Source organism: Vespa crabro, chromosome 17 (assembly GCF_910589235.1).
Source record: "Vespa crabro chromosome 17, iyVesCrab1.2, whole genome shotgun sequence".
NCBI lineage: Eukaryota > Metazoa > Arthropoda > Insecta > Hymenoptera > Vespidae > Vespa > Vespa crabro.
In genome coordinates, this window is record NC_060971.1 from 1,453,162 (window position 1) to 1,465,000 (window position 11,839).

The 11,839-nt window shown below is 30.8% G+C and overlaps 1 protein-coding gene across 8 annotated transcripts in view; it reads left to right on the plus strand.

Moving 5' to 3' along the window:
• Nucleotides 1–11,839, plus strand: part of LOC124430128 — a 108,600-nt gene that overhangs the window by 83,687 nt on the left and 13,074 nt on the right. For 7 of the 8 annotated variants that reach the window (XR_006943671.1, XM_046976272.1, XM_046976273.1 and 4 more), the window contains exons 10-22: nt 2–127; nt 987–1,158; nt 1,573–1,728; nt 4,205–4,350; nt 5,839–5,892; nt 6,489–6,557; nt 7,837–7,926; nt 8,826–8,888; nt 9,337–9,562; nt 9,719–9,838; nt 10,325–10,432; nt 10,608–10,790; nt 11,456–11,552. Coding sequence is in view for 7 of the 8 variants with exons in the window: in XM_046976272.1 (XP_046832228.1) it covers nt 2–127; nt 987–1,158; nt 1,573–1,728; nt 4,205–4,350; nt 5,839–5,892; nt 6,489–6,557; nt 7,837–7,926; nt 8,826–8,888; nt 9,337–9,562; nt 9,719–9,838; nt 10,325–10,432; nt 10,608–10,790; nt 11,456–11,552 (1,610 nt within the window). In the remaining variant the exon portion in view is untranslated. Of the gene's footprint in view, nt 1; nt 128–986; nt 1,159–1,572; nt 1,729–4,204; nt 4,351–5,113; nt 5,509–5,838; nt 5,893–6,488; nt 6,558–7,836; nt 7,927–8,825; nt 8,889–9,336; nt 9,563–9,718; nt 9,839–10,324; nt 10,433–10,607; nt 10,791–11,455; nt 11,553–11,839 lie in introns of those variants that run through there. The other variant, XM_046976276.1, reaches the window with a different exon arrangement.

The following is an 11,839-nucleotide window of genomic DNA, read 5'->3' on the forward strand; positions in this document are numbered from 1 at the left end:
GGAGGTGGCGCGGTGCCGCCAGCCAAGCCGCTTCGCAGCTACCAGTGCGGCAAAAATCCCCTTGGAAGTCTTGGGGGCTCTGCTCGTTTCTCTAGAGACAGCTCGGTCTCCCTCTATAGTATACCAGGTCAGTAGAATCCTTGAAAGAAAACAAAAAAAAAACAAAAAAAAAACAAAAAAAAAAAAGAAATCAAAAAAAAATAAAAAAGCAAAAAAAAATAGCAAAATCTAAAATCTTCGAGAACGGACGAGCAGGTGGAACGTTTCCCGTCGTAAAACATGTTGGCCATTAATCTAACTTCAGGGAAATACGTTCGAACGAGGAGTCGATTTCGTCCAATCGGAATGTCCTCCATTTTATATATACATATATATATATATATATATATATATATATATATATATATATATATATATATACCTACATATATAAATACCTTTCGCAAAAAAGTAGTGCATCGTCATCCCTTATCAGAGAGAAAAGAAAAAAGAAAGAAAAACTAGACAAGAAAAAAAAAACAAAGGAAAACAGAAAAAAAGAAAAAAAAATGAAATAAAAATTGTAGACTTTGATTGACCTTCCATAAGCACGCCTCCGAAACCCGTATATTCTTTATTTTCTTTATCCTCTATCTATCCGTCGTTAATTACTTTTCAAGTAGTCAAGTTGAAAATCGCTAGCCATATTATTAATTACATACTAAATACGATATTTAGATTTCACTTGCACATTCGTTCGTTATTAATTCGCTCGACTTTTATATGCTTCCCGTAGAATATAAAGAAAAGAAAAGAAAAGAAAAAAAAAAAAAAGTAGAGCAAGATTAAGAAACGTAAGAGAAAGACAACAAGAGAAAGTAGAAAACAAAACAAAAAAATAAAAGTAAAGAAGAAAACGAAACGAAAAAAAAAAAAAAGATAAGGAACAACGCATTAAATACGAAATGTTGTTTAATCTTTCAACTCTTACGAATCGATCCCCGCAGATCGATTGCACGGTGAGAGTGGTTACATGAGCAGTCCCGAACGAGGTGGTGGTGTTGGATCTGCTACTGGAAGATATCCACCTGGTCCCTATAGCACTGGTAGCAGCTATGAGGAGCCTTATTATTCGCAGTATTCCGGAACAGTGACACCTGTCATCGACGAAGAAGCAAGGTGAGGAGAGTTTCCCTAATTTTCTTTCTATTTATTAATTAACTGTCTGTCTGTCCATCCATCCATCTATCTATCTATCTCATATTATCTTTCTATTTCTCCCTTTCTTCCTATCAAAATACCTATCAAAAGCGATATTTCGATTTCAAAAAAAAAAAAAAGAAAAAAAATATATGGATCAATTTCAAATCACTTTTCATGTACATACACACACTTTTTCATGTACATGCGAACCGCACGCAGCACATATAAACAAACATATAAACAAACAAACAAGCAAACATACGTGATATGATGTCGATTTCACGTGATCTCCGAATTTGGCCGATAAAAGTGGCGGTAAAAAAAAGCAATAAAAAAAAGAAAAAAAACAATCCTCCCTTGGATGACTGATAGCGTGGATGTGTATATCTGTTGTGGGTGGTGCAGCGATACGGAGCTATTGGAGGAATCTTACAGCCTCTACGGCGTGAAACCACCAGGTCGACCACCTTCTGGACCCCCTCGATCTCCGTTCATACCACCAACGGCAGCCCCTATACCCACTGGACAGAGCTACGACGCTACTCGGTATTCACCACACTGCCGCATATCGCATTTTAATTCCACGCTTATTGCTCCTTTTTTTTTCTTTTTTTTTCCTCTCTTTTTTCTTTCTTTTTTCTCTCCTTTTCACTATCATACCGGGATTTTTTCACTTTCACTATTTCATACGGAATATATATATATATATATATATATATATATATATATATATTTTAATTTTTTCCACGCATTTAGAAAGAGAAAAAAAAAGGAAAACCCTTATCAGCATTTGCAACTATCAATACTATTACCATTACTTATATTATATTTTTCAATACCGCGATATATTACGTATTTATTGTCGACTATTTCAATAATAATTCGATCTTCCGAAGAATCTTTATAAAAGTTCGACTTCTACCTTCTAAAAAACAAACAAAAGAAAAAAAACCCTACATCTCGCCCTCCTTCGAACGTCGAACATATCTTTCTTTCACAGAACTATTTCCTACGTAACAAACAAACATCGTCATTAAATAATCGATCGAGTTTCTTCGATCTAGATTCAATCGATTCTCAATCTTAATCATGTAATTGTTTGTCAGATTATTAAAGGAAAAAAAAAAAAATGAAAAAAAAAAAGAGAAACAAAAAGAACAAGAAAAGAAATGAATTTGCACGTTCAAACTCGATATTTGTTATTAAAGAAAAAAAATTCTGGTAATATCGCTCTAAATGGAATTAATTTTCTATAAACGGAGAATTAATTTTCTATAAACGAAGAATTAATTTTTAATCTGAAGAAATTATTACTTCGTTAGTTCTCAAAACTATATATATACATATATAGTCTTAATCGATTGAAAATCGATCGATAATCGAATGATCGATAATCAACAAAGCAAAGAAGAATTGCATGTTGGAAAGGAGGATAATGCCAGAGCAGAAGCATGATCGAAAAGCAAGAAAACATAGACGTGGAAGAAATACGCAAGATTCTCCTCTCTCTCTCTCTCTCTCTCTCTCTCTCTCTATCCTTATCTATTCTATCCTATCACTGATTGTGGGAGAATTAACATCTAAAGCCTAGCTCTTTCAACTTTGTGGATAATCGCAGCAGTGGAATGCAGCATGCCGATTAGCGAATTTAGCAAAAGAAGCTGCAGCAACTTCCCGGATGACCTACCCCGATAATATACTTTCCTCCGTTCCTCTTCGTTTCTTTTTCTGTTTTTTTTTTTGTTAGATTTATTTTTTGTTTTGTTTTGTTCAAATAAAAAAATTAAATATCTCCAGTTCGTCGGAAACGATGCACGTGTCTCTATATATTATATGTTGGTGTGACGAATCTAATGATCTAATGTTTAGAACGTGACCGTCCTATTCCGTGTTGAACACAAGATCGAATTTGAATCGATTGAACTGCACTCGTTGAATGCAATTTGATATTATTATCATAGGTACGATAAGTTATTTCGTATTGTTTATAAGAGATCTTCTTATATTGGAGATAAACGATACCGTAGGATCGTATTTGCAATCAAAAATGAATTGGCTGATTAGTAATGTTGAAATTTTTGTTAGGTTTTCTCTTTTTTCTTTTTTTTTTTTTTTTTTTTTTTTTACAAAAAATACTGAAAAAAAGAAATCAAAAATGAAATCTCCTCCGAATGATATTAAAATTTTCATTGAAACGAAATATTTATTCTGACGAAAATACTGATAATATCTGAACCTTACTTGTCGGCCAAAAGAGAATCAAATAATAAGAATATAAAAATTACTGAAACATTTGACAATAAAAAATGAAAAAGAAAACAATAATCTCACGACGAGATACGATCCTGCTTATCTAAATGTTAACGCAAAATGGGAATGTATATAATCCAAATAAATCTAATCGGATCGAATTAAATATAAGCAAAAGAAAAAAATAAAAGGAAAGAGAAAAGAAAAAAGACATAAAAATAAGAAAAAAATATGAACACGAACAATGATGTTTTTAGCTTTGCCTGCGCTAAATAGAAAACATGTATTAGTTATGTGCCAGCCGAGTTATGCGTTATCGTCTGATATATGAATAATAATAATAATAAGTAGCGGCGCATCTTGTACGATACCCTGGCGAATGAATGAATGAATGAACGAACTATCTCCGTAATTATCGTAACACACTCGATGTTTATCTTCACTACGAGAATGGCTTTGCAAGAAAAAAAAAAAAAAAAAAAAAAAAAAAAAAAAAATACAAAAAAGATAATAATAATAAAAGAAAGAAAAAAAACAATAAAAGAAAGAAAGAAAGAAAAAGTCACATAATTTTTTTTTTCTTTCTCGACGTTAATCATTCAATAATTATTGTTATTATTATTATTATTATTATTATTATTATTATTATTATTATTATTATTATTATTATTATTATTATTATTATTATTATTATTATTATTATTATTATTATTATTATTATTATTATTATTATTATTATTATTATTATTATTATTATTTTTGTCTTCGATAGGATAAGGGTGGAGCACATGGAGAGACAATTGGCTAACCTAACGGGTCTGGTTCACAAGGCTTTGACACATGCACCACATACGAGTCCATCACCAAGAGACTACTTACAGGTTCCTGCAGGTCGTGACCCTTATGCGCGAACTACAGGTACGTTCGATCATCCCCCGATTATGTCTCTTTACACGTTTTAAACTTTCCAGAAAAAAGAAAACAAAAACCAACAACAAAAAATCCTTCCTATCTATCTCTCTATCTCTATCTCTCTGCCGAACATACACATATATGTATACACGAACATAATCACACACACACACACACACACACATTTAAACCTCCTTCCGAATAATCAATCTCTTTCCTCCTTTTCATACAAGTTTTATTTATTTTATTGCTATCTTAGCCGCATACTTTGTTTCTCGCTTTCACAAAGAATCATTTCTTCATATCGATCAATCATAACTACCCCTTTCCTTCTATTCGACTCTATTATAATATATGTATATCTCATTTCTTTTCTATGTATACTTCCATGATCTTAAAAATCTACAATATAAATATGATCTAATCTATTGATCATAATCATATATATATATATATATATATATATATATATATATATGCGTGTGTGTGTAGGTATCTGGAAATTATCCCTACCTGTTAGTATTATTGTTATTATTATCATTATTATAATTAGTCTCATCGTCATCACTCTCTATCTTTCTCTCTCTCTCTCTTTCTCTCTCTTTCTCTCGCTCTCTCTTTCTCTCGCTCTCTCTCTCTCTCTGTCTCTCTTTCTCTATTTTTCTCTCTCTCTTTCTCTCTCCCCTAACAGCTTCATCACAAACACCCTCTTTATTTCAAATTCGCTTATTTTCGTTTGATCATAAATTACATCTCCTAATTCTCAAAGAAATCGCGTTATCGCGTGTACTCGATAAAAAAAATTCCGAGATGCGTGCTGACGGCGAAGAATACTTACTTAATTGGATAAAGAAGCGATTATGTGTGGATTTAAACTAGAAGAACGAAGAAGTTCGCGAGCTAAGGTATGACACTCTCTCTCTCTCTCTCTCTCACTCTCTCTCTCTCACTCTCTCTCTCTCATTCTTTCTTTCTCTCTGTCACTCTCTCATTCACTCTCATTCACCCTTACTCACTCTCACTCACTCTCACTCTCTCTCTCTTTCTCTCTCAATTTGTTTTAACATTAATTCATTTGTTATAAATCGTATAGCGACTACGCGATCGATCGATCATTATTCATCCACGAGGTTAAGCAAAGGTTGAAGTAATTCATAATGATATATATATATATATATATATATATATATATATATATGTATATATCATTTTGTAAAATTCGATAGAATTTTTGAAATACCGTCAAGTACAAAATGGACGACGATTAAAAATTTTCCATCTAAACATTCTAATTTTCTTTTCGCTCGAAATATATATTTTCGTTCGATTAAGATGTTTAGGATATCAAATCGTTTGTCTAATCACGTTACTTTTCGGTTTGGAAAATTTTCTCGAATAAAATCAAATGAAATAAAATAAAACGATAAAAAAGAAAAAATAAGAACCCTGCTGTACAACTGCTTTGTTATTCCGACTAACGCAAACACACACCAGGCGCCGGGGATGAGTTCGACAAACATTCTAGCTCCAGCTCTGCCTCACTGCCAGGTGTGTCTTTCATCTTCTCTATCTTCTATTCTCCTATGATTTGCTAATATTATAAGTACATACATTTAGTTCTGTCATTATCATTAGATTTTATTAAATATTTAATATTACTTACGTTAATATTATTATTATTATTATTATTATTATTATTATCGTTATTATTATTATTATTGTTATTATTATTATTATTATTATTATTATTATTATTATTATTATTATTATTAACATTATCACATTGGTGTACTTCATTATTATCATTATTACTGTTATCATTATCGTCACCATTATTATTATTATTATTATTATTATTATTATTATTATTATTATTATTATTATTATTATTATTATATAATGTTAGTATCTGTTCATATAGAGATATATACGTACATAGATAAATATTTTTCTATTCATTTATAAAAATAGATGTTTTTCTAAATATACATATGTATCTAATATATGTATAAATATATATATACATACATATATATGTATGTATGTATGTATGTATGTATGTATGTATGTACCTACATATCTCCTCGTTTTCTGTCTCTTTCACTCTCACGAATCGACGACGCGACTCCGCTGCAACATTTAAGTCTGTCAAACTACCATTACAGATGACTCGTTCTTAAGGACAGACGTTAAACCACCGAAATTAGGCAAAGGTGCGCTTCACATGATGACCTATCAATTATTCATTATATATATATATATCTATATCTATCACATTAGCTTTGAACGCTGCACTGCTGCTATAAAAACTGTCACGATCACCGTTGCACGATTCGCACACATCGAATTTTCAATTTTCTCTTTCTCTCTCTCTCTCTTTCTCTCTCTCTCTCTGTCTCTATCTCTATCTATCTATCTATTTCTACTTTCTATCTATCTATCTTACATATTGTTTTCTTTCTCCTTTTTTTCTGCCCCGCCCCAATCCGCCCACGTTTCTCTTTAGCAATGCTCTCTTCTTAGATATTACATTGATTTTATTCGCTTTTGTCGGCACATAAATTTTACATAATTCCAATCAATTTGTCATTGTAATAATCTATCAGCACCAATCGTTACGCCTTCCTTCACATTTTTCTTTTTTAATGATTGTTTTCTATCATCTTTTTTCTTTTTTCTTTTTCTTCTTCTTCTATCATGCATGTCGTCACTTCCCGATCGAAAAATCTAATGAATTTATTATTGTCTCTTTATTCGCGTTTTAACCCTTTGAACTTTGACGATCAAGTCTTCTAATAGTATCTACGCCCTGTTTAGTATACATGGATACTTTATACGTCGACATTATTTTAATCTTTAATTTTGACCTTTTAGAATCTAATCTTTATATTCTTTTTTATCAGGAAATGTCTTGTTTGCATTAGAACAAATTATTTAATACGATGTACGCACTTTTTCTATGAAAAAAAAAAAAAAATATATATATATATATATATGTGTGTGTGTATCTATAATACTAAAACAAATATATGTAGCAATAATTTTAACTTTTTATTAGATAATATTTTTATTGGATACGAATGTAAACTTTTCTAATTAAGGAAAAGAAAAAGAAAGAAAAAGTGTGCACTTGCGTACGTAAACACGTAGAATATATATATATATATATATAGAAGAACGAATGAATGATAAAAAAAAAAAAAGAAAAAAAAAGAGCAATAAATCTAGTTAATTAGATTTTCTATGAATTTTCGTACTTTCCCCGATTAAAGAGCTTGGATAGATCGATTCCTTCGATATGATTTGTTTCGCTTCGATCGTTTTCTTCTTTTATACGCACATCGTTTTTTTATCTTTTATCGCACATATACATATGTATACCACAATGCTATTATTCCTTCTTATAATCACAAAAAAGATATTATATTTATATCAACATACGTACAAGAGAGCCACGCAAAGAAAAATCTGTTTGATCGACATCTATTACAGACAAGTCGGTGTCCTTTGAAAAGTCAGTGTCCTTCAGTGACGAGCCGCCAGATATGAATTCACCAAAACAACATTCCCCCCAACACGCAGGTAATAATCAATGCACATACGCACACGCGCGCACATACATATAACATATAAATACACACACACATACACACACACACGTTACATATCATCTCACGAGATTCTAAATCTCCTTCAAAGCATGTTTATCGATAAGTACACACAAAAAGGTGAACCTTAGTTTCTTTTTCTTCTTCTTTTTTTTTTCCCTCGTCCTCTATTTTTCGGCTCGATAAAGGTCAATCTCTTACGTCAAAGTATCTACATACAATATATTTGCTATTGTTTGTACGATTTTTAAACCCTTTTGCATTAGAATTAGTTTGTTTCTTTTTCTCTTTTTCTAATTATTTAATTCAATTTCTTTTTATTTTAATTAATTAAATGTTTATATAAAAGTTTTCTAGAGTCATTTGAAATACGAATTTTTTTTTATAAATAATGAAGAATTTTTCGCAAGATCATGGTAATTAATTTTTTTCGAATTTTACTTTCGATTGAATCCAAGCAATAATTATGTTTGCAAGATATATATCAAACTTTTTAATCTTATTTGAACAAAGAATCTAATAAAATATTTGAACGAAGCCTGCTGTATCTCTTCTTCCAAATCTTTCATTTATTTTATTAATTAAAAATAATGCAAAGGAGATTAATAAATGAGCTTGATATTAATTTAATAAGAAGAAAAAAAGATAAAGTTTCGAGCGAAAAATGGAGAAGGGAAAAGAAAAAGAGAGGAAAAAACTACAAAAAAGAAAAAAAACAAACAAAAAGAAAACAAAAAAAAAAAAGAACTCGAGAAGCATTTCACGTAGAAGAAATGATTTCTCTCAACGTAACAGAGAGACTAACTAACACAATAATAATAATATCTCTAACACCTTCTCGTACGATTGTGTCCAATGCCTACCATCGACTAGCGGATACAAAGCCTACGAAACCGGCAATCAAATCCTCCACGTTGCCGAGGATGTCTTCGCAAGGTAAAGAATACAAAAAAACTCTTGTACGCTTAATATCATCGCCATTATAATATATGTATATATATAATAATATCCTGTGTTCGAATTCGTAACATTATCGTCATTTATGGGATTACTCATTGTCTTCTTCCTTTGTCATCCTTTCCCTCGTTTTATCTGCTTAAATCTCCATCTCGATAAGACAAATTCGAGATAAAGTTGAGTATAAGTTGAATTATATAACACTGCGTATAAATATACACATATGTACGATAATAACAACTATACCTATATATATTATTATGTCGTCATTTATACGTCTGGAAAGGCTTCGTAGTATGTATATGTATAATTCGAAAACTTTGTTTATTTTTTTATTTATTTATTTATTTATTTATATATATATATTTATTCCGATTTTCTTTTTTTCTTTAACGTTAATTAATAGAAAAAACGCGCATGATTTCAGAACGAGAGAGACATAAGCCAACTCCACCACCTAAGCCAGCAGCCTTGGTAGCTGGTCAATACGTTTATCGTGATTTGGCCTTGACACCAGAGATGTATAATCAATTAAGAGGATTACAGAAAAAGGCTAAGGATCTTCGACAGGACGTAAAGAATCTCAGACGTTTGTCACAATCTCAGGCGCATACTGTACGAGAAACTATCAGGGATACTTTTATCACTATCAGGTAATTATATCTATTTATCATTTTCTTGTTTTTTATCCTTACGATTTTCTCTCTATAGATAATAACGTTTATAAATGATAAATGATATGAATTTACGTAGACATATTGTTTTTATCTTTTTTTTTTCTTTTTTTTTTTTCTTTTCTCTTTTTTTAGAGCAATGTTATTGTCCGGTGGAGACGCAGCTTGGGCTGCTGGTGATGCCGAGAAAGTTCGGCTCAGTCGAGAGGAAGACCTCTACAAACAGGAAATGCTTAGGCTGGAAAAAGATCTTACGTGAGTCCTTTATTTTAAATATTTATATACAGGACTGGTCGAAAATTCTTATGTGACTTTTAAAAATCAATTACACCTCTTTCTCGTTGTAACTTTTTAGAGAGACTTCTTTTTCGTTTCAGATCAGTAAAGCTACAAGGCTAACTACATTGCCTAAAAAATCTACATAAAGAATAATTGATTTTTAATATTATTTAGGAGAACTTTTGATCGACTCTATGTATTGATTATGTATTTACTTGGCACATTATCGATGAGTAAAACTTCTTGTATACGTAAAGGAAATGAAAATAATTCGTCATGTAAAATTTCTCATTTCCCATCGATAATAATATGTTAAGTAAATACATATATGTATGTCCCAATATATATATATATATATTTACATACATAATAATACCATTATATATACCATATATATATACATAATAATACCATTATAAATGATTATCAACAAACATTATCTTTAATTAACGAAATTTTTAGCGAGCTCGAGAGTACGGTGGAGGAACTTCGTGGTAATGTCATCAATAGAAAAACACGTGTGAATATGTCAGACGTCGAGAATATGGCATTGATATTAAATAAATCGAGGTAAACAAAGAATATAGATTAACCATATTGAAAATCTATTATTATTATTAGAGAGAGAGAGAGAGAGAGAGAGAGAGAGAGAGAGAGAGAAAGAGAGAAAGAAAGAAAAAGAATGAAAGAAAGAAAGAAAGAAGACTCAATAGAAATTATTTTCAATTATACCTCTACGTTTCAGCAAAGCCGTGGCGGATTTAAAGGTACGATTTCCAAGTCTACAAGAAGGTATGAAGGGTCTTCTAAGTTCCGAAATGGAGAAGATCGTACGCGAGGAGAAGTTCCTAAAGGAAGAACCTGAGAGACTGGAGTCTGCGTTGAGACGTTGCAAGAAGTTAACTGGTACACTCGTTACGCTGAAACGGTGCGTATATCGTTCCTTCGTCCTCTACGAAATGATCTATTATTTGGATCGTAATAGATCTATGTTATTGAAAGTAGCAATGATGTGGGATATTAAGGATAATCCTTTTTCATATATACAAATATTATTTGGATTGTAATGTATATACACGAATTCGTTACTCTGACAATGCTAACAGTCAAAATTTTAATTGGATATAATTCTGTCCATAGAGCTGAGTCATCATAATAAAATATAAATCTTATCTCACTATAACGCAACCAAATATTATTGTATATTAATAACATTTAGTTATCTAATAAATAGAAAATTTTAAAGTGATTTATACATTATTAAAATATTAATCATTCTCGATTATCTTCTATACAAACGAATATTAAATATATCATCATCAGCATAAAATTGTAATAATAATAATAATAATAATAATAATAATAATAATAATAATAATAATAATAACAATTGATTGATAAAACTGTCACATCAACACATAATTGATTAAGATAATAAAAAGATGCAATCTAAGTGAATTATTATCATAGTAAATGGAAAACAAAAAAAAAGAGAGAGAGAGAAAAGAAAAAGATCAATGGGTATATTTTAAATGCATAAATGATAGAAAGATTATAATCTTTGGAAAATCATTTGATTGTGACCCATTTCAGCTTGGCCTCGGTGCAAGAGCAGCGATTACCAAATGCAGCAAGCGTGGATGCCGAAGAGACCCCACCAATAACACCAACCTCAGCGCAACATTCCAAGGTAACGCTCGATTGGCCCGCTCGCTCGCAAGCTCGCTCACTCGCTCGCTCGCTCGCTCGCTCTCTTTTCTATCTATCTATCTCTCTCTCTATCTATCTATATCTCTCTCTCTCTCTATCTATCTATCTCTCTCTATCTCTCTCTCTCTCTCTCTTTCTTTCTCTCTTTCTCTCTCTTTCTATCTTCCATCTTAAAAAAAGAAAAAAAAAAGAAAACAAGAACAACTTCCTTATTATCCAGTAAATAATTCACATAAAAAAAAAAAAAAAAAAAAGAAAAAAAGAGAA